The sequence below is a fragment of the Microcaecilia unicolor genome, chromosome 3 (genome assembly GCF_901765095.1).
Source record: "Microcaecilia unicolor chromosome 3, aMicUni1.1, whole genome shotgun sequence".
Taxonomy (NCBI): domain Eukaryota; kingdom Metazoa; phylum Chordata; class Amphibia; order Gymnophiona; family Siphonopidae; genus Microcaecilia; species Microcaecilia unicolor.
In genome coordinates, this window is record NC_044033.1 from 200,711,755 (window position 1) to 200,738,934 (window position 27,180).

General features: G+C 46.2%; 1 protein-coding gene across 5 annotated transcripts in view; it reads right to left on the minus strand.

Annotated features, from left to right (window-relative positions):
* Positions 1-1,297: 1,297 nt before the first annotated feature.
* Positions 1,298-27,180, minus strand: part of PKN1 (protein kinase N1) — a 113,290-nt gene continuing 87,407 nt past the window's right edge. For 4 of the 5 annotated variants that reach the window (XM_030197133.1, XM_030197128.1, XM_030197130.1 and 1 more), the window contains exons 6-22: positions 25,680-25,893; positions 24,662-24,862; positions 23,031-23,140; positions 22,275-22,418; positions 21,010-21,085; positions 19,398-19,569; positions 16,774-16,885; positions 16,278-16,366; positions 15,437-15,512; positions 13,272-13,363; positions 8,388-8,564; positions 7,391-7,453; positions 6,988-7,064; positions 6,456-6,598; positions 5,900-6,007; positions 5,517-5,597; positions 1,298-3,363 (exon numbers count right to left, since the gene is read on the minus strand). In XM_030197133.1, the coding sequence (XP_030052993.1) occupies positions 3,160-3,363; positions 5,517-5,597; positions 5,900-6,007; positions 6,456-6,598; positions 6,988-7,064; positions 7,391-7,453; positions 8,388-8,564; positions 13,272-13,363; positions 15,437-15,512; positions 16,278-16,366; positions 16,774-16,885; positions 19,398-19,569; positions 21,010-21,085; positions 22,275-22,418; positions 23,031-23,140; positions 24,662-24,862; positions 25,680-25,893 (2,139 nt within the window). In that variant the 3' untranslated portion in view covers positions 1,298-3,159. The remainder of the gene's footprint in view (positions 3,364-5,516; positions 5,598-5,899; positions 6,008-6,455; positions 6,599-6,987; positions 7,065-7,390; positions 7,454-8,387; positions 8,565-13,271; positions 13,364-15,436; positions 15,513-16,277; positions 16,367-16,773; positions 16,886-19,397; positions 19,570-21,009; positions 21,086-22,274; positions 22,419-23,030; positions 23,141-24,661; positions 24,863-25,679; positions 25,894-27,180) is intronic. The other variant, XM_030197129.1, reaches the window with a different exon arrangement.

The following is a 27,180-nucleotide window of genomic DNA, read 5'->3' on the forward strand; positions in this document are numbered from 1 at the left end:
TTTTATAGACGCTGTTCCATCTAGCTGGAAGTGGAACAGCCTGTTTAAGGCTAGTCTCGAGCTTAAATGTCATGGAGGTAATGCATACAAATCTACCTCATGCATATTCAATTGTGGGTATCCTGAAAACCTGACTGGCTAGGTGTGTCCTGAGGACAGGGTTGAGAACCCCTGGTCTAGAGACATCAGGGACTTGGAACTGTGAATGGAGGAAGCTCTTTCACCATAACCCAAAATCCATCTTAAGAACCCCTCGATCCCCATTACAGAATTCATGTCATTTTCATTTCCCAGGCCTGCAGATTAAACCATCGCCTTCTACCTTTGAAACAGGGACATCTCTGTGGAATCTCCCTCCAGGGTTACCATCTCTGAGCTTGCCTGGGCTTCCTGTAGGAATGGGGTCTTGGACCAGTACACCATCACACTGGTTCTGCTGGGTTTGTGATGTCCCAGTTGACATGCTAAGATCCTCTGGGAACTGTGGGAAGGCATTTTCCTCTGCCATGTGTCTGGCTTGGATAAAAGGAGGAAAGGCTGCTCGCTAAGCCTAAGAACAGGTTGAATCGAGCTACCTTTTGGGATCCTGCCAGGTATTTGTAACCTGGACTGGCCTCTGCGCTAGATGGGCCTTTGGTATGACCCAGTAGGGCAGTTCTTAATACCATCTCGGTGGCTGTCACGTGGTAAGGGTGCAATCACAGGTCAATGGCCAGTAATAATGATCCCATTTCAGTGGGTAAGGGGACAAAATACAGAATGATTTCACCATCTCTGTTACACACACATATGTCCTGTCATCTCAGGCCACATGTGATAACTGGCTGTAAAGTGGTAGCAAAGAGGTCTGATGAGGGTTCAGGAAGTGTTAGAGACGTCACTGCCCTGGTTGTTCCCCTTTTTCCATGGAGAACACAGTTTAATCTGCAGCACCGTGAGGTTTGCTGGGGTGAGGGCATCTACCCTAGTCTGCTAAGAATGTGCATTTGTGCGCCTTAAAAAAAAACGTAGTGCACGCTAAATCAATCCATGTTACGAATTAACATGCGCTAAGTCAATCAGTGCATGTGAACAATTTTTTGTTAAAACGATATGTATGAAAAAAAAAAAAGCCCCACACCCCAAAAAGTATCCTAAAATTCAGAATACAGCCCAAATGAAGCGAAACTTTTGGCCCTGTGCACATTCTTACCTTCTGAAGTCCTGAAATTGCTAAGTTCAGGGGGGAGAGAAGTGGCCCCCACCCCAGCCTGGGACCGAGAACGCAGTGAGACACACAAACACTGACCACACAAAGTTCAGTTTTCTCTTTCATTATAATAGAATAAAGTCTTTTGCTCTCTGTGGTGTTAGGTCTGTATTGAGGTGTTGATAATTTACAAGTTTCATGCCTGAAGTAGTGAGAGGAAGGACATCGGCACTAGCACGCTCGCTATGGATAAAGGCATATGCTACATCCTGCCCCCTCCCCAAAACACACAGATATATTATTGCTGCTTTGCGCTGTGCTCTGTCTCCATCCTCTGCTCCGACTCTCCCCAGCTAAAGAGTTTTTCTTAGAAAAAACACAGCAATATTTCGAAATTAAACAGGAGTCTGGATTTGTAAAAGCTGATGACCAAAGTCATTGAAATTTGGGTGCAGTGGGGGGGGGGGGGGGGGGGGGGGGGAAGGGCAGCCGAGAGTAAGGCCCGCGTGTCCCTTCAAAGCAGGTAGTCACTTCAAGGCTCCCAGCTGGCTTGGTGGGTCCTTGGCATGTTATCTGGATGCTCAGCTGAACTGCCCCCTCCTCATCGCTACCTATATTCTGAAGCCACATTTCTACATCTCTCATGTGGCCCCTCACCTCTCTTAACGATGTGTTCCAGTACAGAGATTAATGATGCTCCAGGTCCTAAGAAATCAGCTACAAGTCTCTGATGAACGCTAAACTCTGGCAATGTGCAATGGAATATTTTCACCAGTGGCGAGAGCCATGGGATGGGGGTGGGGTGGGGACTTTTGCTCATGAAATTCCCTGTTACATCGTTTGTTAGCAGGGTGGCTTTAGGATTCTTCAATTTCCCACGCAGACAAATTTAAATAAATATACTTCATTTAGATTTCAAAGCCGCCCCACCACACCAGTCACAGACTATGTGCACAGAATGTGATGATGGTGATGATTCCAAACCCCCTTTTCCCTTTAGTTCTGGACTGTTCTCTACTGCCACCGGCTCAGAGAGCATCTGATTTGCACATGTTCCATTTTCACAGTCAGTACGAGCGGCTCTCTGGGTCCCAGGGCTTAGTCGGCAGTCACCTGAGTGTCAGCCTCCCTTATTTCTCAGTCTCACTAGCAAGTCCTCTCCCCTCTTAACCTGAAGACCTCACCCCAATACCCTGCTTCATTTCCATGCTCCTAGTATAGCCAACTTTCCTGTCTAAATCTATGGGAACCACCCCCCTTCCCTGAGCCTCCGTCACTCTCTCCCTCTTCAGGACTGCTCTGCTATCCTGTGGGTGCCCTCTCTGGACCACTAGCGTCTTCTCTCCCAAAGGCACACAGTCTGACCATCCTGTCTCCTATTCCCATCCTCTGCTCCCTGGTCTGCCCGTATGAAACCAACTCAACCCCTCTGCCCCTCCTTCAAACTTGCTGTTTACCCCGACGGCTCTACTACCCCCTGCTTTCCACTCTGGATCCCGTAGCTGCACTCCCAACCCCAGTGGCCAGTCCTAGGTCACAAAAAACATGGGGAAGATGGATTGCAGTCACGTCCAGTCCTATGACTTTGAAATAGACAGCAGTTGAAGAGGCTAAAAAAAAACATAGTTCTATATAAAACTCTGGGGCCTATAGAATAGAAATGGCTTAAAAACAAACCCCAAAACTTAAAAAAAAAATGTCAGTACTTTTGGAACAAATGTTCAACACTCCTTCCCGAAAAGAAATGCATTGTCTTAACCAAGCTGTCTGGAAACTCGGTGTGGTGGCGGCAGATCTCATGTCAAGAGCATGCGCACGGCGGGCAGATATTTGGGCACAGAAGCAAAATGGATTAGGAGTCTGCTGGGCTATCTTTTGGGGTGGTGCCTGGCTGGCATTCCACATGTCTACACTTGGTGGGAGAGATGGGTGGTGGTGCTTCGGAGCCAGGTCTCCAAGGGTTGCTGCTGCTAACAGGCATCCGAGATGTAATCAAAGTCCTTGAACAAGTCCTGCTCCTTCTGCGTCAGGAGACGGGGCTCACGGGGCGGGGTCAGTGTGGGCATCTCTGCCGTGAACTCCTCGTCAAAGTTGCTGGTGTCTTCACGCCACTTGATGAGGGGGACGAAGGGTGGCCGCAACCGCCGGACGAGCAGCGCCTCCCAGTCGATGGTCTGTGAAATAGGAAAGGAGAGACAAATGAAGAAGACGGAGAATGGGAGCTGCCGAAGGCCTCAAACCATGTTTTGGGGGGGACGGGGTTATCTTTTAACCAGTATCAACCACATACTAAGCCAGTGACTTAAGTAACCTTTACAACCTAGTAGCTGTATACATAGATAACGCACCCCCCCCCCCCATTTGTACCCCCTGGAAAACAAGTTGGCCTATGAAGGGATTGTACACCAGTGGCTCCCAAATTTCAATGAAGCAAGCTTGGTTTTCAGGGAAAAAAACTCAAATATTCAGATTAGCTTCGCTCCTAGACCAAATTCCGGCTTAAGCTTTGCAAATAAGATAGCTTGTTTGTTTTGTTTTTTGTTACATTTGTACCCCGCACTTTCCCACTCATGGCAGGCTCAATGCGGCTTACATGGGGCAATGGAGGGTTAAGTGACTTGCCCAGAGTCACAAGGAGCTGCCTGTGCCTGAAGTGGGAATCAAACTCAGTTCCTCAGGACCAAAGTCCACCACCCTAACCACTAGGCTACTCCTCCACTTGCAAACCAGAGGTGTTGAAAATGCTCAAGGGCTATATTAGGAGACATTGTTCCGTGGATTTCTGTTCTGATATCTCCAGGTTGAGTGCCAACAGTCGCAGGACAGTGTGCATAAGGAGGGTGTGATATCAATCCAAGGAAGGCCAGTGTAAGAGTGGGCGGGTGAATACCTGTGTGGGAACGGAGTGTGATTTCACAGTTACAGTGACCAAGTCATTTTCACAATCACTGAAAAGGGCCTAAACAGACCATGAAGGGTTAACGGTGCCCTACAGGCCACTTGGCTCCTACTCCTCAGGCCTGAGGGGTCAGTAAGGCAGTGCTTCCAGAGCTGGAGGTGACAGCGAGGCAGCGCTCCCAGACCCTCAGATGATCCAAAGCCCCGCGCTGTTCCGAACAGCGCTCTAAAAATAGCGCTGGGACAGCACAGGGCTTTTCTGCATCGATGATCAGGCTGCGTCCCTCCTCCAACGAAAGGTAGGGGGGCCGGGAGGGGGTGTTGTCACCACGGACCACCAGGTATTCAAAGGAGAACGCTGGGGGGGGGAGGGGGAGAGGAGTTGTGATGGGCTGGAGATCCACTGGACCTCCAGCCCCCACCCCTCCATCGCTGGGTGGGAGAGCGTTTGGCCGGCGGCCACTTCACGATTTCTGGGGGCTTGGGGGGGGGGGGGGCTGGAGACCCACCGGATCTCCAGCCCTCCTTGAATATGGGGGTGGGGGGGTGGGATCGTCGGGGGGACCGGAGGTCCACCGGACCTCCAGGCCCCTGTTCGCGTTTGCTTTGGGGGGGAACGGGGGCCTGCCACCATGCAATTGCATGCTGGACAGGGCTCACCATTCCTCCCCAATGATCCGCAAAGTCTAATGCCAGCTCGGAGCTAGCGTTGATTTTGCCGCAGCCAGCGACCCAATCTTTGGCGCGCTGGCCGCTGATCATTGGGGATGAATGCGTTAAGCGCTGATTAGCATGCATTTGCAAGCTAATTGCGCTAGAAGCCCTGTTTAGCATGCATTTGCATGCTACCTGCGCTAAGAGCCCTCGAGTGTGTTGTTTCAGGCTCTTGGCTCTGATCATGGGTTGGCAGCAAACTCCGGTGCTAGTATGGCGTTAACAGCCTCTAGGGCTGGAGTTTGCTTTTGATCATGAGGGCCTGAGTGAGCAGGAATCCTGATGACAGCTTCAGATTGCTTGAAGAACAGACTAGTGCCAGCTTTCAGAGGATGGTGTGCTCTGTGCCCCTCAGCAGGTCCAGCACCATGACAGCCACATCAGATGGGAATGAGAGAGGAATTGCAATGGGAATAAAATTTTCAAGCAGTTGGATATGACATCTCCTGCTCCCAAGAGGCAGAATCACAGTGAGCCATAAACACAAAGGTGTCCAAGGAAACAGACAGGCAAAATGAGAAGGGGGAGCAAAGGGGCAGGCATACGTCTTAATACTAAACTGCCCCCCCCCCCACACACACACAAATATCCAGGCAAACCACAGCTATGGGGGGCAGGGAATGTTGGCAGGGCCTAAGGAGGGAGAACTTTTTATACAGCTATAGAGAAGGGATGTGGAAACCCTGACCAGCCCCAACAAGGGTTGAAAACCCACCTTAAAGAAAGGCTGTTTCTTCACATCCTCAGCGTCTCGCTCGCTGGATCCCAGGCGCCGCTCTGGATTCCTTCGAAGAAGCTGCAGAAAAACGAAGCAACACAATGTTTACTTCTGTATTCTTATTCTCTTCAATTTAGCCCCAAGACCCAGGTTCCACAGACATGACAACTTAACACATAGTTTGGGGGGCCGTAATGCCCGTGAGATGCACATATTAATCTTAATCTTCCCACATCGCTGTACCCACCGTATCGGATTTAACTAACCCCTTAGCGTGTAAATCCATAGCACAAACCACATGTATTAAATTGTTTGCAGAATAGATGCACAGACTTAGAGCCCCCCCTCCTTCCTCTGGTCTTTTCACGAGGGCATCTCACCCGTCTCATGAGTCCAATGGCTTCTGTGGACAGAAAGCGGGGGTATCGTACTTCATCGTTCACAATGCTGTCGAATACCTCTTCCTCATCGTCACCAGGGAATGGAGACTAAAAAAGGGAAAACACAAGAAAGGAGGCGAGTGTCAAGTCAGAAAGAAAAGCAAGTTCTCTCATTCTCTATCGGAGCAGGGAAGTCTAAGCTCGCAGGCCAGAGAGGGACAGGCATCATGGTCTCAGTGCTGGGACATAGGGACAGCCATGAAATAGCGCCTTGAGATTTTCAAGCATGTAAAAACCTACGGAGTGTCTCTCTCACATTCCCTGTCCCTTTGCAAATAAATAAACAGTGACTGTGAAATCTTGAAGGATACCAGGAGACCAGAACATGGAAAAACAATGAATTTTGAAAAGGGATCTCCAGGGAAGGTAACAACCCTGCCCTATGCCAGAGGGCTCATCCCCAAACAGTAGCTTGGTGACTGGCATGGTGCCACCAGGAAATAGAGAGCACAAGAAATCAACTTCAGCTCATGAACATGAAAGCATGGAATCTCACCTCCCCCACCATCATTTCATAGACAAGGACGCCAAAGCCCCACCAGTCCACGGCTCGTGTGTATGATGTGTCGGTCAACACCTCCGGTGCCAGAAACTCGGGGGTGCCGCAGAAAGTGCTGGTACGGTCGCCGTAGCCCATGCCTGCAAGTGAACAAAAGAGTCAGCAATCTGTCAACCAAGAGATCAGCCCCCACCTCTTCGTTCCTGATGTGATGAGCAGCCTGGGGAAGCTTGAAGTTTTCAGTTTCAAAGCTAGTTTAACATAAGCTCTGCTGAGGCTGATTAACCTAGAAGTGGAAAGGTGGCACATTCTTGGGGATGGGGAAAGGGTGTAGTGCAGTCTGGTGGTCAACCCAATCTGTCCCTTGGTCACCATAAGCCCTACCCAATCTCAGATCATCCCCTCTCCCTTGCCCTATCCTGACACCCCCATCTACATGCTGTATATCTCTCTCAGGCACATGTCCCCTCTCTGCACCATCTCTGTCACCCTTCTCTCAAAAGTGCTTGTTTCAAAACACCAGCCAAACCTTCTTTGCAGAGGCCGAAGTCTGCTATCTTCACAAAACCTTCGGTGTCAAGTAATAAGTTATCCAGTTTCAAATCCCTAAGGAGAAAGGCAAGAGAGCACCCATTCAATTTTATTTAATACATAGATAGATAGATAGTGAATATAGGACTCCCTTCTCTTTCACACTACCAGAGCAAACTGGGTCCCCTTCCCAAGGCACCCTTGGAATTACAGCAAATGAGGCCTTTGTAAGCAACGAACTTGTGATGAGTTTAGACAAGCTCAAAAGCTGCACTGACTGTATGTCTCTCAAATGTCAAGCGGGAACTATATTGAATTAGCCAACAAAAACGTTTCAACAGCAACTCCTTGGCTATTCAGCTACCAAATTCACCTCGTGGCCAATGGAGTTTTTAACTCACCTGTACACAATTTTGTGGTCATGTAGAAACTGCAAGCCAAGCACAACACAAGCTGCGTAGAACCTGCCGTGAAGGGAGAAAGAGAATTCCTGATGAGTTTTCTCCCAACCATCTCTGTCTTTGCCTCCACCAAAGAAACTCCCCAGGACTGGACTTTGGGAATGCACCAAAAATCTGTCCATCATTCTCAGAATACAGACATGACAACGCATGAATATGCTCTTACTGGAGTTTCTCTGCAGAAGAACTTTGACTAGAAGTTGGGGAGGGACACCCAAATGTTTCCACTCTATTGTGTCATAGATAAATGGAAAACTCTAGCTGAGTAACTCATAGAGAAATAAGAATGTATCTTATTTACAGATGATAGGGGGCTAACACAAGGAAGGAAAACTATATAAACAATTGTTTTAAAGAAGACTGAAGGTTCTTCAACCCAAACCTTCTTTCAATTGCCTTAAGACTCTTTCTTCATGGAAATCCAAGGTCAAACAGAGCATGCTAGCCTATCTTTCAGGAATACATGACTTACTGCACTGGGCACTCAAAACTCAGAAGACACTCTGGGTTTGTAGGTGGTACATAACCAAGTGAAGAGAGGTCCAGTTAAATTGTTAAACAGAGAAAACGTATGCGGTTCTTTGAGGTTAGCACTGCTCGCCTAATTCATTTTGATCCTGCTGTTGGCACAGGGATTTCCTGTGCACAACTGGAGGTGGTAGGTTTGTAAATACTGTAATGATTACAATAATCCAGAAGGAGGTGCCAAAGACTAGACTAACAGCCATCAAACTTCAAGACAACAGTTAGCTCTGTAGAAGCCAAAAGTTATGAGACTGCCCTGGAGCTGAGTCTCCTGCAGGAAATATTGTTGGATTCCAACCTAGACTACAGATTTTCTTAAATCTACTCAAGGATGCAAGAGTTGATCACTTCATAGTACTAGAGTTCTAACGACCCTCCACATCTTCTGGCAGGCTGAAACAGCTGCACTCACATGGCCCTAGGCTCCGAGAAAACGTCCGTATGGATGTGCATCATGAGGTCTCCTCCTGCCGTATACTCCATAACAAAGCAGACATGCTCAGCGGTCTGGAAGCAGGCCAACAGGTTCACCAGGAACGGGTGGTGGGAGCTGTTCACAGTTTCAAAAATCCTCTTCTCACACATAAGGCTGTAAAGAGAAAAGAGAGAAGTTAAGTTAACTAGTTGCCAGAGACATAATTCAATAGTGATGTCAGAGCGAACGGAGATCCCCTCATTCAGGCCAACCCCCACAGCATCACCTGATCGATGCTAGCCTGCTATTTAGTTCTTTCATTTGTTTTTTTTTTGTACAAACTCTACATTTTGGTGGTCTCTGTCTGGGCTGCCTCCAGCCTGTTTATATCCTTTTAGAGGAGCAGCCTCAAGAACAGTACTCCAGATGAGGTCTTGCTAATGACCTGTATAGTGTCTCTCCTGACACTATACAGGTCATTAGCAAGACCTCATCTGGAGTACTGTTCTTGAGGCTGCTCCTCTAAAAGGATATAAACAGGCTGGAGGCAGCCCAGACAGAGACCACCAAAATGTAGAGTTTGTACAAAAAAAAAAACAAATGAAAGAACTAAATACGTATACCCTAGAGGAAAGAAGAGACAGGAGGGATCCAACAGAGATGGTCAAATACCTCAAAGGTGAAACAAACCTATTTCCATCAAGAGGAAGATTTAACTCGAGGATAAGGCTCAGTGGGGGTAGACAGGATAATATCAGGAAATATTTCCTCATAGAATGGGTGGTGGAAGTAGGGAAAGGCTACAAGCAGAGGCATAGCTTGGGGGGGGGGGGGGGGGGGCGCAAGGGGAGCAGTCGCTCCCCCAAATTGATTTCAAAGAAAATGGTGCCTATGCACCATAGGCATCACATTTTTCCCTCTTCCCCTGTCCTGCGCAGTCTGGTATCTTTCTTCTCCTTGGAGGTTCTCTGGTGTTTCTATGGCTGCCTCTGGCTGGTCCCAGAAGTGTTCCCTCTACTGTGTCCCACCTATGCGGACACAGAAAGTCATGTCAGAGGAGGCGGGACTCAGTAAATTGAATACTTCCGGGGTCAGCCGGAGGTAGTTTGTTTTATTGCTGACGGCAGCCACAGAAACACTGGAGGACTGCCGAGGAGGAGGAAGGAAGGACAAGAGAGATACAATATCCGGGAAGGAGGGGGGAGTAAAAGAAATGCCAGACTGTAAGGGGAGGGAGTATGAAAAATACCAGAATGCAGGGAAGGGGGAGAGGGACAGAGATGGCAGACCATTGGGGAGGGGGGGCTGAACTAGAGAAGGAATGGAAGGAAGAGAGATAAGGGGGGTTGATGCAAGACCCATGGAGAGAGAGAATGGTGCAGTACCGTGGGGATGGGGCAGGGGAGAGATGTTGGTCCTGGGGTGAGGAAGTAATATGAGGTATGGTAGGGTAGGGTTCTGTGGTGAGGTGAGGTGATATGAGGTAGGGTAGGGTAAGGTGCAAGAGAAAGGGAAGAGAAATAACAGATGCTGTACATGGAGAGGGTAAGGGACGGGAGGGATGGGGACATAGGGAGGAGGACAGGGATACAAAGGGGAGATGCTTTACAAGAAACATTGGGACACAGAGGGAATGATGGTGGACATAGAGTGACAAAAACTGTCAACTGGACAGGAGATCCTAGAAACAGCAGAAGATGAATGACACTGGGGGTGGGGGTGGGGAACAGAGCTGAAGATGGGACAAGGGGGGAACAGAGTAGAAGAGAAGATGAATGGGACTAGAGGGAGAGGGAAAACAGACTAGAAGATGGATGGGATGGGAGTGTAGAGCTAAATTCCTGCATCAAGGCACTACAGTTCAGCACTAGTCTACATCATGAACCTGACTTTTACAGAGTTGGCCATTGTTAGCTCCAATGCAGAGGCTTGGTACTGGATAAGGTCTCAGACTCATCCAGTCTGACAAAAGCAAAACAATTTGTTGTTGTATTGTTATCAGCAAGGACGTCATTACAGGGATATCAGGTCGTCATGTTCCAGTACACCTGGCACCAAGACTTGGGGAGAAAGGTATAAAGACCCCATCCTTGAAGGTGCAGGAACCTTGATAACAGCCATCAGCTGGCTCCAAGCCCGTCACCAGAATGAAGGCTTGTTAATCTGTGGCATCACCTGCCTGCGTAGATTCTTATCTGGCTGGGGAGAGTCCACCTGCTGTGTTCCCGAGTCCTGATCCATCATCATCAGTTCCTGACCTGCCTGCAAATCCAGTGTTCCTGAGTGGTATCATCTGTCAGGTTGTACTGTTATCTCCTTAGTGCCTGGGATGTTGGGCATCCTAATAATTCAGGATTAGGGTAAGTGTGCTCTATCCTGGGTTTCCTGACAGATACTTGAGACACTTTTCCACCATTCTAAGTGATTTAGCATGATTCATTGTCTCTGATTACTATTTGCTGCCAGTACTAAAATAAACAGCTTTACCTTTTATAATAATATCTGAGCCTTGTCTCCATTACTCTGTTTAAGCGTGCATAAGTATAACTTTTGGACTGTAGGATTAAGATCACTAGAGTGAGAGATTGTTTGTAAATTGGCTCTGTCCTCTCCTGGTTCTCCTCTTATCTCTTCAGAGTACATTCTCATGGATCTTCCTCCACCCCCATCCCGCTCTCTGTCGGAGTTCCTCAGGGATCTGTCCTTGGACCCCTTCTTTTTTCAATCTACACCTGGGCTCCCTGATCTTATCTCATGGTTTCCAATATCATCTCTATGCCGACGACACCCAGCTTTATCTCTCCACACCAGACATCACTGCGGATACCCAGTCAAAAGTATCGGCCTGCTTATCCGACATTGCTGCCTGGATGTCCAACTGCCACCTGAAACTGAACATGGCCAAGACAGAGCTTATTGTCTTCCCACCCAAACCCACTTCTCCTCTCCCTCCACTTTCTATCTCAGTCGATGGCACCCTCATCCTCCCCGTCTCATCTGCCCGCAACCTCGGAGTCATCTTCGACTCCTCCCTCTCCTTCTCTGCGGATATCCAGCAGATAGCCAAGACCTGTCACTTCTTTCTCTATAACATCAGCAAAATTCGCCCTTTCCTCTCTGAGCACACCACCCGAACTGTCGTCCACTCTCTCATTACCTCTCGCCTTGACTACTGCAACCTACTCCTCATTGGCCTCCCACGTAGCCATCTATTCCCCCTTCAATCCGTTCAGAACTCTGCTGCACGTCATATCTTCCGCCTGGACCGATATGCTCATATCACCCCTCTCCTCAAGTCACTTCACTGGCTTCCGATCAGGTACCACATCCAGTTCAAGCTTCTCCTACTAACCTACAAATGCACTCAATCTGCAGCCCCTCATTACTTTTCTACCCTTATCTCCCCTTACGCTCCTACCTGAAACCTCCGCTCACAGGACAAATCCCTCCTCTCTGCACCCTTCTCCACCACCGCCAATTCTAGGCTCCGCCCTTTCTGCCTCACCTCTCCCTATGCTTGGAATAAACTTCCTGAGCCCATATGCCAAGCCCCCTCCCTGCCCATTTTCAAAGCCTTGCTCAAAGCTCACCTCTTCAATGTCGCCTTCGGCACCTAACCATTATACCTCTATTCAGGAAATCTAGACTGCCCCAATTGGATTGTCTGCACATTTTGTCCATTAGATTGTAAGCTCCTTTGAGTAGGGACTATCCTTCTTTGTTAAACTGTACAGCGCTGCGTAACCCTAGTAGCGTTTTAGAAATGTTAAGTAGTAGTAGGTTGTAAGGGGCCCTTTTACTAAGCTGTGTAGGCCTCTTTGCACACCCAACGCACGCCAAATTGGAGTTACCGCGTGGCCCTTGCAGTAATTTCAATTTTGGCATGCATCTGCTACGCATGCCTGAAAAATATTTTTTAATTTTCTGACGCGCGGCAGGTACGAGCGTCAAGTGGAATCTGACACGCGTAGACCATTACCGCCCGGTTACCACATGACACCTTACCGCTAGGTCAATGGATTGCAGTAAGGTCTCAGACTCAAAATGGATGCACAACAATTTTCATTTTGCCAGACGTCCATTTTTGGCAAAAAAAAAAACAAAACAAAAAGGCATTTTTTTGTAGGTGCACTAAAAAATAATTATGCGCGCCCTCAAAACGTGCATCTACACTACCGCAGGCCATTTTTCAGTGCACCTTAGTAAATGGACCCCTAAGATTGCAAGATTTCCAGAGTGCTATGATAAATTATTCCTCTCACTCATTGCCAACCCCCTTTGGGATTTGGTGATATGTGCTTCGTCCCCACAGGAGGTGAAGGGGGAACAGATCAGAAGATGACTGGGACTTGGTGACTGAATGAGAGAGTGTTGGGGAGCAGAGCAGGGAATTAGAAAAGATGGAGTAGGAATTTTGAGGGGATAGTGAGTACTTGACAATTGGTAGTTATAAATGGGGATATGTCTATCAGTTGGGAGAATAAGTGAGGGTGTGAAATGAGAGGTAAGAGAAAAGGGCAAAAGAAGAGGATGAAGTTTTAGGAAAAGTTCAGACATAATGTGAATGATCTGGAAGACTGGAGAGGATGAGAGGCAATGAAAAGGGATGGGGGTACTGGGGAGAGGTATTTGGAGGAAGGGGATGGGTCTCTGACAGGGTTGAGTGAGGATGGAAATGGAGTTAAAAAGATATTAAATTATTTCTCCTTCAACATTCTAATGCAAAATGTCTTGTTCATAAATGTTTATACTAACGGGAGGAAAAAAAGCCTCAGCACTGAAAGTATGTGTCTTAGGCTTTTAGCCACCTCGAGGGAGGGAAGTTAAGGGATCTGAAAAGCCTCTGGGCAATGAAGGGTGAATCCAGCTGCTATCACTTACCTCTCCACTTCATCACGAGCAATGATGTCCCCCTTCTTCAAAGCTTTGATTGCATACAGATTCCCCGTCACCTTGTACTCAGACAGCAGCACCTATGGCCAGACAGAGCGAGTCACTAACCAACCAACCAACCAACCACAGGAAACACGTCTGTGTCACACAGTGTCTTCAGAAGATGCCCTGGAGAGATGGGAGTTTGTACTGTCACAGAGAAAGCCCATAGCAGAGGACCATAGATCGCACTTTGGTCTTCTAACAGCTGGAGGGGGGTGGGTTATTGTGGATGCAGAGGACTGCAAGCAGGTCTGGTACTACAGGATACCCACTGTAAAAAATTGCCAGACAATTTGCGAACAGTGGATGTAACGTAAGCATGAATGGACTTCACTAACACATGATCAAGTTTTCCAGAGAAAATCTACTTCATAAAAACTGCAAAAAATCAGGAAGATGGACTTCCAACCTTCCAACACATCCCAGACCCACGTTAGTCCCCTACAGATCCAACACTGTAGTTTCTTTCATCCAATGCGAGACAAGTTTCGACATATGGCACATACGAGAAAGCCAGTGTGAACCAATAGCACCAGCACACCTGCAAGACAAACCTTGTCCCAGCCAGGTCATTCACTCTCCGACATCTGTGTTAATCCCCAGACAACTCTCAAAACATGCAGAAGAGGAGGATGAGGAACTGAAACATTTTTTATTTTATGAATAGGAATTTAGCTTTCTAATCTGATTTTTCTGTTCTGGGTCTGTAACTGATGCCGTTTCAGTCTCCACTCGACACATCCTACTTGGAGAATTCCTAAGCCACAAGATATGTAAATAGCCTTGCAGGCCACATTTTTGTAGATGTAAATTTGTTGTATTTGTTTATGTTGTCTGTTTTTACGATTTGTTTCATTGTTAGCTGCCTAGAAATTCTGCACAGGCAGTTTATAAATAATTTGAAATAAATAAAGCTATCTGAAGGGGGTGGGGGGGGGGCTGCATGGTTACTCTATCATCCCTTTTGTGGATCCCTGTAAAGGTGTCAAGACTATACAGACTCCATGATGTTGTGCTGAAAATTGTGTTATGTATCACAAGGAGGACTGAAGTTAACCATTCATGTGCCAAGAAACAGATCCATGGAGGGAGATACAATTCTTGGCCTGTACATGGGAGTAACAGAGATACAGAATGCCAGCTCTCTCAATTCGAAACACTTAAACCAGAATAATCCAAGGGTCACCCTAACAAGCTCGATCAATTCTAACAGATCCATAATTAACCCCCTTTTCTAAAAATGAATATACTAGAGTTGTACCGAATAGCTTATTTTACTATTTGGCCGAATACGAATATTAAACATTATTATTTGGCCGAATTACAAATAATAAAAGTTATTATTTGGCCGAATATGAATAATAGGCATTGAGCTTTAACATAACAAATAATAAAAGAAGAAACATGAAATCAGAGATCAAGTGTTTATTTCAGTAGGATTTAGCACAGTAGAGCCCTGGATTATTCGTATTTAAATCTCTATTCGGCCAAAACCGAATAATGTATTCGGGGCGCATGAAATTGAATACGAATATTCGGTACCCCCTAATACATACATATATATATATACATATATATATATAAACATTTGAACAATTTTTACCTACAGAAGTGAAAAATTACTGTTAATAGGAACGGAAATAATGCAAATTTTAAAATTAGATCATAGATAATTTTTGCCATGGTTTACGGTGATTCATTTCTCATTTTTTTTGTTTGCTAACCAATGAGGGTAGGGGAGTCTGAATCTGCCAAGGGAAACAGCCCAGTATTAGAGGTGGCTAATGAGAGGTTCAGAAGGTGATAAATTAAAGCCCTTTCTACAGGTAAACACTGAAAGTGCTTTAATTATCGCCCTCCCTGAATGCGGGTGGGAGCAGGTGTTCACATGACAGGTGTAGATTGGGAGAAGGAAGTCCATGTATACTTTTTCTTTGGACTGTCACAACAAATACTGAAGGTAACAATCATCCGTTGGGTTTGTCACACCGTGGGTGGTTTTATGATCTACTTGGAAGCTCTTCAGTCTTCATCTGCAGGACGACAGCATAGTGCCAGGCCCTGATGGTACAGAAATAGCACTAACAGCTTTGAGTGCAGGGCAGACTTACCTTGCCAAAATGTCCTCGTCCCAGCACTGAAAGGAGGTTGAAATCTTGTAGTGTTAAAGGACCTTTTTTCTGAGGACTAGAGAGAGAACGAGGAAGAGCGTCAGGGAGAATACCAGAATGAATTAAAATCCATTAAAATCTTCGAGACTACTGTAAAATTTAAAATCGAGGTGGAAAGAGATGATGCAGGTGAACCTGGTTTCAAAAACAGATCAGTGCAGAAAGAACCTGGAGCTACACTAGTTTGGGGTAAGTTGTGCTCCTTGGCTTATGGTTGAGTGCCATGTGGATTTTTATCCAGGGGAAAAAGTGGTATTCTTGGTAGTGGCAGGTGTTCAGACTGGATGAGCTGCCATGGGAATTTGGACCAAGGAGGGAAAAATTTACGCTTTCATAAGTACATTTTCAAATATATATGCATAACTGGAATTCTTTCTATGACTGGGTTATAAAAGGGCAAACAGGAAAATCCAGTGAAATGAAGCTAGCTCGGTGCGAAAAAGCACCTTGCGGAATTTCTGGTTAGTATAGTGGTCTGAGAATCAGGGGAACCGAGTTTGATTCCCACTGCAGCTCTTTATGACTCTGGGCAAGTTACTTAACCCTCTACTGCCCCAGATACAAAATAAATACCTGTATTTAATATGCAAACTGCTTTGATTGTAACCACACAAAAGAAGAATATCAAATCCCATCACCTAACCCTTTTCATCATACAGCAGAGCTTATACATATGTAACTAAGACACACAGGTTCAAAAGCATTGATAGTTTGCTGCTAGGTCGATTTGTAAAACATGTCCTCCTGGATGGCACAGAGGGGAAGGGCTAAACAGGCTTACCTTTGCAGAGAGTTACTCGATGGTCTTTTGGCATCTTGCAGTGAAATCAGTTCTGGTGAGAGGAGCTCCGATCCTGCTAGCCTCTCATTCTGAAATCAAATAAAATGGCAGGTCAGCTCCCATGGACAGGAACCCTTCACAGTGTGCAAGAAGTAGTTACTTGCTCCTCCCTCTCACACCACCAGGCAGGACGCAAAGACCCACCTCTTTCAAAACTGGATTCTTAGCGATCATGTGGCATCAGGTCCCCATACTTAATTGTGTTTGGTTTTTAATGGTTAAGAACATGTACAGTGGTTTAACAACAGCTCGGTGTGATGCTGAAGTCCAGTCAGGGACACAATATCAAAATCACAACTGCCAATGATGACCAGAGGGTCTCTTTTGGGCACAAAAATCAAACTCCTTGTGTCAGGGGAAAGTAATCACCATCTATAGGTGACGTCAATCTGCAAGACCCGTGGAATGCTGCCCTCTATTTGTCAGGTGTTCTTACCGTCGACGGTCGCTTAGGAGTTTCTGCGTCACTATGGCTTCCTCTTGGCCCGTGCTGCGGTTTCTGAGGGGTGACGTCAGCATCTAGGTTCAGCTTCTCTATCGAAATGCTACTGAGAGAGACAGAGAGAGAGAGAGAGAAAGAGAAAGAGAGACCCACAGCTGTCAATCAATGAGGTCTGAATATGTGACTGACATTGCAGGATGGAGTGGAGAGGAAGAGACCTTGGTTCAATCACTTCATTAAACCCATGAAAGGCAATTCTCTAATAGTGCGTCTAGTTTATATAATAGTAGGCGCTTATGCGCATGATTGCTGCCAACAATTGTAAAGTGTAAATGTCAGCCGCTATTCTATAAACAGTGTTCCTAAATCACTTTGTGAACAACCGTCATGGGGGCGTACTCACGTATCACCATGCAACATACATAACTTACAGAACGCCATCGGTTGCGCACATTGCATGGTGCACTTATGCCAGCCATTGACCTGTCATTTCTAGGTGTGTCTTATTGTTTGGCATACTTTCTGTAATAACAAAGAAACTATCAAACACATCACTCCAATATAGTGTCACACTGGGGATTCAGATCTGAAGGATAAAATATTAAATTTTAAAAAATAGCCTCAGTGTAACTGGGAGCCTGACTTTTATGCTCCACTGTAAATATAACCATCACAGGCTTCCACCACCTTCCGAGAAAAAAAAACACAGAGAAAAACTCCCAGAATAATTCAAAAATTGTAAAGAAGTGGGAGAAAAGTCTGTGTTTAAAAAACAGAAGGGAGGGTAACACAATTTAACACAATACAGATCCAAATACCCACAACACTAAATCTCATCTCACTATGAATATAAATCACCCAAATAGACACTAATTAGCAATCCCTCACTAGACTAAAATCCTCATTCAAACAGAGAAGCCTTCCTGCAAGTAAAGAAAACTCAAAATAGAGCAAAAACTCTTATAACATTGCTAGAATTACTTAAACTTCCATCCTTACTAATGAATGGATTCTAATTCTAACAAAAAGTAAACTTTACTTAGCTCAGAACATCCAAATTGTCCTGACAGAAGTGCAGCCTCATAGGATTTTCACAGACTGTGAAAATCCTATGAGGCTGCACTTCTGTCAGGACAATTTGGATGTTCTGAGCTAAGTAAAGTTATAAGAGTTTTTGCTCTAGTTTTCTTTACTTGCAGGAAGGCTTCTCTGTTTGAATGAGGATTTTAGTCTGTATTTGGATCTGTATTGTGTTAAATTGTGTTACCCTCCCTTCTGTTTTTTAAACACAGACTTTTCTCCCACTTCTTTACAATTTTTGAAATATTCTGGGAGTTTTTCTCTGTGTTTTTTTTCTCGGAAGGTGGTGGAAGCCTGTGATAGTAATATTTACAGTGGAGCATAAAAGTCAGGCTCCCTGTTACACTGAGGCTATTTTTTTAAATGTAATATATTTTATCCTTCAGATCTGAATCCCCAGTATGACACTATATTGGAGTGATGTGTTTGATAGTTTCTTTGTTATAACTACACACTCATTGCAGATTGTTTATTTGTGAGAATATTTTCTGTAATGGCTTAGGCACGCCCTTAAGGTGTTCTAGAACTGGCACTGTTCGCCCCTTCATGGCACCTAAAATGAGATGCCAATTTACAAAATTGCTGCCAAAGTGTTTTAGATGTGGCAGGGGCATGGCGGGAAGCTGGAGGTGCTGAGGACCTTTGACAGTTGCCTCAGTATTTGACTTATGTATTAGAAAGTGCCCATTTAGTACAGGAAGGGATGGCCTTCTTAGCAAACGGCTCCCAGAAGGTTTTTTAAACCTGACTGGAAAAAACATGGAGGGAAGTGCCAGACCTGGATGCAACTGCGCTTAAGGGTTATATATTGATAAGCACCAGATCACTTGTGATGAGTTTTTCCCAGTACCAAGGTGGGATGGAAAGCTAATGAACCTCGCCAAGCCTGGGGGATCTTTCCCAGGCCATCGTGGTCTTCCCACAATCATGAAGGTTAAGGGGGATATAAAGGCTGTTGCCCCATGTTCCCCCGACCCTACTCCTGTCCTTCACCTTGCCCACTTCCACAGTTAAGGTCCAGATCAGCCCATGATGGTTTAGAAGCCTGTGTAGCCTGACTGGCCCAGAATCTGCAAGGTAAACCATCACCATCCACTAGAGACAGAAAAATATTGGATATCTATGCTTGCATGGAGCCCTTAAGGAGTGAATTACAGAGAACTATTTTATTTTTGTGTCTGCCACCAGTGGATGGAGACAGACCAGCCACTTGTTCTGGACTGGTCTGGTACAAACACTAAGTAAATGTTCATTTGCAGTCAGAATGAGAGTGCTCTGCAGTAGTTTATACAGATTTAATTAAGGTTTCATTAGAGTTATAGGTCACTGATAATATAACTGGGTAAGAGAAATAAATTAGGGGTGATTAGAACACTGGATGAAAGATGAATCAGGGGCACAGATGAATTATTTCAGTCCGGTTACGCAGACTTGTGGTTGACAGAGATCTTAGTCAGAGTTGATGGAAGGCAGACTGGGCTGCTCTTGGAGCTGGACCCTCTGTGTGTCTGAGCAGAGGGTCTGGCCAGGGATCTTACCCAGAGGAAACAGATGACAGACTTTGTCTGCTCTCGGAGCCAGGTCCTGTATGCATCTGAGCCGAGGGGCTATAGGTACCCGTGGAATTGGTAGTTGGAATTGCTCTTCGCAGCAGCCTAACCCACGTAGCGATATCGATATTCATCTGGCGGGCACGTAAGAACGCCTTCCCTGAAAGTTAATCAGTAATGCAAGGTGAGCTTTGCTGGTATCAACAGGTCACCCTTCCCCTGGGGCCGCATCTGTTGGGAGCAGACTATTTTACAAGAAAGGACATTCACTTCTTTTCAAAAGAAAAACGTCATTAGTACAAATTGAAGGATATAATCCGATCATGTAGAGGTCTGCAAAACATTTCTCTAATTTTTCTGTACCTTAGCTGCAGTATTTTAGAAGTTCCCTGGACCACCCCACAATACTGTAAATGCCCAAAAGTAAGAAGTATAAATACGAACCTTCCTCCAGCTCCCAAATCCCTGGGGCCCAAGCATATTAACCAAACAGTAAAACAGTGGGCACCTACAGTGAAGCATTCATCCGCGAGGGGCACGATATCTTGCCCTGGTGCTATAAAATCGCTGGGCACTAGAAGCAGCCACATAAGAGAATTGGCGCCTGGTTCTCAAATTTTGGTGGGTCTTTGGTCTTAGTCCTTTCAGAGCTGTTTAATGGTATAAGGAGGTGAAGGGGTGTTATACCAGTCACTGCAAGATCCATAGCCTGGGTTGTGAAAGCTCCTCCTCTTCTTTACGAACTTAAATTGACGGAGGTTTCTCTCCAAGAGACATCGTCTGCTATAAGCCGAGCTCTGAATACTCAAATGATATGGTCTGTACGGGGGGGGGGGGGGGGGGGGGGGGGGGGGGTGCTGCTTACTGGGAAGTGTTCTTTGTGGACTGTTACCATTTTGGGTTAATGAGTCTGCTCTTTGTTCAGGAGTTTCTCCCTTTTCTGTTAAGACTATCAGGCACACTTAGGTTGCGGTGCCTTCTTGGGGTCTTGTGAAGGTGGATCGCCTGTGCCGTTATGAGAGAGCTCCCACTCTGGATGATAAACTACGATGCCCAATGACCCAGAGGCGTGGCCAGACACACAATTTCAGGTGGGCCTGGGCCCAAGGTGGATAGGCAGAAGAGCCCCACCCCGTCCCACAGGTAATTTGGTCTCTCCTTCTCTCACCTGCATGACATATGGCCACTCAAACATCCCCCCTCTCCCGCATACCTTTTCAATAGCAGATTTCCACCAGTAGCGAGCAGAAACTTATACACGCTGCTCATGTTGGCCACACAGCCTTCCCATGATGCAACTTCCTGTTTTTGCAAAGACGGGAACATGTCAGAGGGAAGGCTATGGGGCCGGTGCGAGAAGTATGTATCGGTCACTGCTTGCTGCAGGCGAAGATCTGCTATTTACAAGGTATGCAGGAGGGACAGTTGTTGGGAGTTTTTGGCTGGTGGGGCTTGGGGATCCCCACCAGCCATATCATAAGTGTGCTGCTACTGGATGGGCCTGATCCCAAAGTGGGTGGGCCTGGGCCCACCCGTGGCTACGCCACTGCAATGACCCAGGTGGGGGGAAGAAGCTTATGCCCAGTTTGCATTATCATACCTTGCTGCTTAGAGAAGATTTTCTTCTGCCGCTGCAGCTTCGGGATTCTTTCTATGACCGGGTTAAAGAAAGTGACCTGAAAAGGAAAATCCGATTAAATCAAGCCAGCTCAAAGTGCAGAAGCACCTCACAGAAACTTTAAACCAAACAGATTCAAGAGGTTGGCCTATCCTGGAACCAGTTGCTGTATCTGGGGAGGTGATGGAATCACTATTATGGGGGGGGGGGGGGGGTTCTAAAAAAAATAGAGGCTAATGTTCACATACATGTCACGCTCTTCATTCTGTAATCTTGCCTGCACTTTTAACATTGAAAATTCTGTGTATAGGTTATACAAAATAGAGTCAGTTACGTACATAAGTTAATTAGCAAATTAGTCACTTACTGATACTAACAAATGCTGATCATTGGAGTTAAGTGGCACTAATTTGCAGCTAAGCATTTCGTGGCTATTCTAGAAAATCTACAGTGTGTAACTGCAAGGGGGCGTGGCTGCGGGAGGGGCTTGGGCGGGTCAGGGCGTGGCTACCACTTATGCACTAAGATTCTAGAAGATTATCAGTTACGCACACCACTGCGACATCTAGCTGCAGACACAGCAGCCATTGACATGGCGTAAATGGCTGCGCTTGCATGTTGGCGAGCAAATGCCGACTTACGCTAGTGTTCTATAACAGCAGTTACATGTGTAATTTCTGATACAGAATTTGGTGCTTAGGCGCAGCATGCTACTGCCCGAATTGCAATGACCCTTTCAGAATTAGCCCAGGTGTAAATATTTAGAATGCACAAGTCAATATTCCACCTAGGCGCTATTCTGCATCTCACATGGCGTGTAATTTCAGTGGAGCCTGGGCAGGGCTCACACTTCTGCATGTACCCGATAGAACACTAAAAAGTGTGCGCAGTTACACCGGATCTATAGATGGTTTAAGTGGTTACGCCCAAATACCATGCGCGCATCTATCCCGTTACGCTAAATATTCTAAAAAAAAAAAACAAGTAGGCCCCTACTTTCCTTTACAGAATAGGATCCCATCAGGCACCTAATTATAGACCTGTTCTGGTTAAGGGGCAGGAGATCCCTCCTTGACATGGGGGAGGGGTATGGGGGATGTCCTCTGGAGGTCCGCGCCAGCCTCATTTTTCTAAAGTTGTATTTCTTTCTGGCAGGGTCAGTTCTACCACATTCTCTGAAGGAGAGCAGCCAACTTATGAATCAGTCATGGGGCTCAGCCTGGTTGTGGCTCGGGTTGGATCAGTACCTCTGAGAGCAGGGTGCCCTGAGGCTCAAGGTCCAGGTGGATCTCGTGTCTCTGGTTGTCGAGGAAGTCCTCCAGCTTCAAGTACTTTAAGGCACATAGGCTGCGATAATCTCGCCAGTACACGGAAATCTCCAGCTCCCGAGCCTGAGAAAGGTGGGAGGAGAGAAAATAAACAGAGGAAACAGGCAGTGACAGTCTTCCCCTGCTCCATGCACGCAGTTATGTCTGCTGTGTAATTATAACAGTACTATACAAGAAAGTAATTCTTGTATAGTACTGTTACAATATAAAACAAATTCTCTTTACAACCAGTTAGATTTTCCATAAAATGAAATTTTTCTAAACTACACTGTATACTACTTATGTCCTCTTAAGGAATCTGATATCATACTTGTTCAGACTACCAAATCCATACTTGACTAGAAAGCTAAGTCACTTTTAGAGTCAACAAGACTGTATTTTCCTTTTTCCTCACGTACCCATGAGGACCTCAGAATCCCATCACAAGATGGCTCCTGGTGGGTTCTGTTGGATAAGGTGTGCAGCTGAGGTGTCCTAAGATAAGTTCTCTCTGTATAGCACAGCCAATACCTGAAGATGATGTAAGGAACTTGGTGCCAACCTTCCCTCCGATTTTTGCCTGGGACTCATTTTGCCAGAGAGATTCTCTAGACTGAGAGCAGCGTTCAACCCTTCCCTTCCCGGCTAGGTCTCCCTGGAGTCCGGGTCTCTCTCATCCGCACCCTCGTTACTCACCCTCTCCAGTTCCAGGGTGAACGTTTGGCTCCAGGCCTGAAGGCCAATGGGTTTCCACGCCGTCTGCCCCACCACCACGTTATCCACTTTCAACACGGCGCTGACCTCATCTGTGATGGGAGAAAAGCCATTTAAGGGTTACTATAGAGTGGAGGAGGAGAGAGAAGGCCGAGCTGCACCTTTTCTACACCTTCTTCCACACTTTGCAAAGTACCATAACTGGTTATTCGCAAACTGACCAAAAAAGGGCATGGTGATGGTAAAACAGCTCAGCTGCCAACGTGTAAGTTATTTTATTTATTTAAGTCAAGGTGGGTTACATTCAGGCTTATCTGTCTAAGTTGCCCTTCTCTGCTCATTCTCTGTGCCTGGGAACTCCTACACTTAGGTTTTCTGAACATTTACACCCTCCCTCCCCCTATCCCAGGGAAATTCTAAGCACCTATTTGAGTTGGAAGGCATAACACACTGTTCTACATGCTGAAGTAACTTATAAAATTGCTCCCATAGCTGGTAGCCAGAAGATCTTCTCCTGGATGGCAAATCAGGATGGAAGTGGGTGGGGCAGGGGACTGAATTAATGTGTAGGATGAGAGACAAATCCTTAAAGAGAGCTCCTGTGCGCTCTGCTCCCCCTTGCCAGAGGTCTGGATTCCATTTCATCAAGGGGCATTAACACAAGCAGTGGGATCGGACTCCAAGCACCATGTGCTTGGGTTACAAAGACTGCATTTAAGGGCTCTGTAGAGAGAACATGAGGACCTCAGGAATGGGACTGCCAGTGGATCATGCCATTTCTAGGAAAAGAAGCAGAGTGTGGGGTGGGAGAGCACTTCCCATGGGAAAGCCTGGGGTCTACAGCAACGCTCTCTCTAATTTTTGCTGGCCCATGTGTGTATGAAAAACATTTTGTGAGCAAATTTTCAGCCTTGACTCGATGTATGAGGTACAGCCTATGTTCACAATAAAGAAATCCAGCAAAAATTTTGTGCGCAGTTGTTTGGCTTGTGCACAGCTTAGAGGGAAAGCTGGTCTACAGATACTTGTGGACTAGTTTGGTGCCTCAAGGAACAGAACCAAGAACTGCTGATAACCCAGGAGAGATGAGAGTTCAACCAGGACTGGTTTCCAAAGTCATCAGAACACAGACTATAACCCAAGCTGGAGGAACCTGAAGACTGAATATGAGGTGCCCCACCTAATCCACATTTCCAACCCAGACCACAGAAAAAGCAGGGCTGGGAGATAGCTCGTTGTCCCACCTTGACAAAAGGTAGTAATTATGGCTGAACAAATAAGCAGGCTATACTTATTCACCTTTCCCTAGAAGCAGACCTCAAAATCCCCTCAATAGAGACCCAGGGTTTCAGCTCACTCAGTAGCACACCATGACAAAACAAAGCAGCATCCCACCAACTCCAAAAAATGGGAAATGTGGGTAAACCGGGCTTTGCCTCCATGCTAAAAAGTATGGTGACCTTTCGCAGAGTGTTTTTGCAGTGATATTTCTACAATAGAAGGCTGATGCATGGTGAGAATATAGTCATAAATTTCAGGCTACTTGCCCAATTTGAGCATACAGTAAAACAGCATGGTAAAACAAGGGGCAATAAAGATGTTGGATACTCAACTAGACAGGTCCTCTGTCTTCACAGCACTCCTGCCGCTCAGGCTGCCGCTGCGGTTGTACAGTCCTCTGCCGCTCCGTCCCATGAAAGAGGTCCTGCTCTCACCAGGGCTGTTACAAGGAAGGGAAACAACGGTACCCCGGGTTCGCCCAGGAACTGAATCTAGCAAGCCACTGCAGCCCAGCAGTCTGACTTCCAGCATACCTGGAAAACAAGAGATGAGACAATGTCATAGACTGGGGAACTGTACACCTTTCCCCCGGCAGGTTCACAAGTACAGCCTCTATGCCGTGCATTTACATATCAACTGGTATTTATTAAAAAAACGCTGACTGCCCCAGCTGAATTAAAAAATTTTTTTTGTTACATTTGTATCCCGCGCTTTCCCACTCATGGCAGGCTCAATGCGGCTTACATGGGGCAATGGAGGGTTAAGTGACTTGCCCAGAGTCACAAGGAGCTACCTGTGCCTGAAGTGGGAATCGAACTCAGTTCCTCAGTTCCCCAGGACCAAAGTCCACCACCCTAACCACTAGGCCACTCCTCCACTCACTCAGATATTCAGTGCCCTTATCCAGACACTGGCGATATTCAGCCTGATATCTGGATAGCTTGCTAACTGGGTAGCTGACCGGACTTGTTCTCATTCCACCCACAGACTGCCCCAACACTATCTGCAGTGATTTTCAGAATCCACAGTCAAGAGTTTGAAGTGTATTTATGCATCATGAACAGGCCTGGGGTGGTATGGACCGAGACTGGACAACTTAGATATGCCTATTCTGTTCTAGAGTTTTCTTGAGAGATGAGGTAATTTTCTGCTTGTAAATGAAATTTTAATTGTATTATTGTATACCACCATGAAGGTACACCACTGGCGGTATATCGAAACTGAATAAACTTTGAAACTTCAAAAATCTGGGGATGGCTCCGATCAGCGCTACTTATCTGGGTAGCTTTAAATATCAGCTGAATATATTTGCCATTCCAGTTCTCCCACCAGGAAGCCTTGTGTCCTTACCTGTTAAAGGTGAGGGCTTAGAAAGTGTGTTATACTGGTTCTGCTGATATGCGGTGCTGTTCCGGGTGCTAAATGCAGACGAGGTTGCCATGATCAGCTCTTCTTTGATGATGCAGCCCTTGGGGTGGTCCTCGGGTAACTCGTTCACCCTCTGCTCCAGGGAATGCTTCAGGAGGTCTAACTTCTGACTTGATTCACTCAGCCGAGTCTGAGCCTGCAGAGGAACCGGGATAAAGTTTAAACTGTGTGTGTGTGTGAAAGAGAAAGGTTTGCTCTGTATGGGGATCAGAGATGCTCCAATGCCTCACCTTTGGTGCTAATATGCTGTGTGTGTTGGGGGGGGGGGGGGGGGGGGGGGGAGTTGGCTGACAGTGTGGCAGAGCCGGTGGTTGGGAGGCAGGGATAGTGCTGGGCAGACTTATACTGTCTGTGCCCTGAAAATGACAGATACAAATCAAGGTAAGGTATACACAAAAAGTAGCACATATGAGTTTATCTTGTTGGGCAGACTGGATGGACCATGAAGGTCTTTTTCTGCCGTCATCTACTATGTTACTATGTATGTTCCTGCCACAGAAGTACGAAGTGCTTCGTGAAGGTAGCAGGATAGAGGCCCAGTTCATTTACGTGCCTTTTATACTGGAACCCCTAGGTATCTGTACTTGGCACTAATACTGTACTGCCCGACACGTACCCTTCAATGGTCACAAGCCAATCTCATGGCTATTCCATCACATACTAGAATCAGACAACAGCCCTAGGACCACTGCCTTCAGTTATAACCCCCCTCCCTCTGGAACTCTCTGCCTACTGATACAAGGCAACAAAGCTTAAACAAGAAGTTCAATACAGCCATTAAAACATGGCCATTTCATAAGTCTTTCACTAATGTCTAAGAATAGCTTTTTTTGTTTGTTTTTCAAGATACAATGCATGACTATAGTCACCAAGGGTCACCTCCTGACTTTTTCTCTCCTTTCCTCCTTTTGTTTTCTCTGTTTTATGCAAGCTTTCTGGAAAAAATTATTCAGCCTTTACTCCTCTTACCCATTGTTGGTGTTTTTCCCACTGGAAATACTTTTGCTGTTTTTTTGGGTTTTTTGTCTACATATTTTGAGCGCAGTATATCAAATCTTGTCAAATAACTAACTAAATAAACCTGCCACCGAGGAGCCATTTGGGTTGCTAATTTTCCCACTAATATGCCACAAGAAACAGTGAGGACCCCTATGGAAAGGCTGGCCCAATTAGAAAACCTCTAAAGCCCGCCCTGGTATGCTATCTGTTTCACACTCTGAACTCTAGAAGGTGTCTCACTTCGGTACAAGTCAGTAAATTTGAGAGCCTGAGACTGTACCCAATGTACCCTGGTTTAAGAGTGAGGTTCCTTCCCATCATGGGCTATGCAAAATATTAACTAGACAGGCCAAGCAAAGACTAATTATATGATTAACTCTTCAGCAGACCCACTACTCACATGGTTCTGCAGAGCGAAAGAACG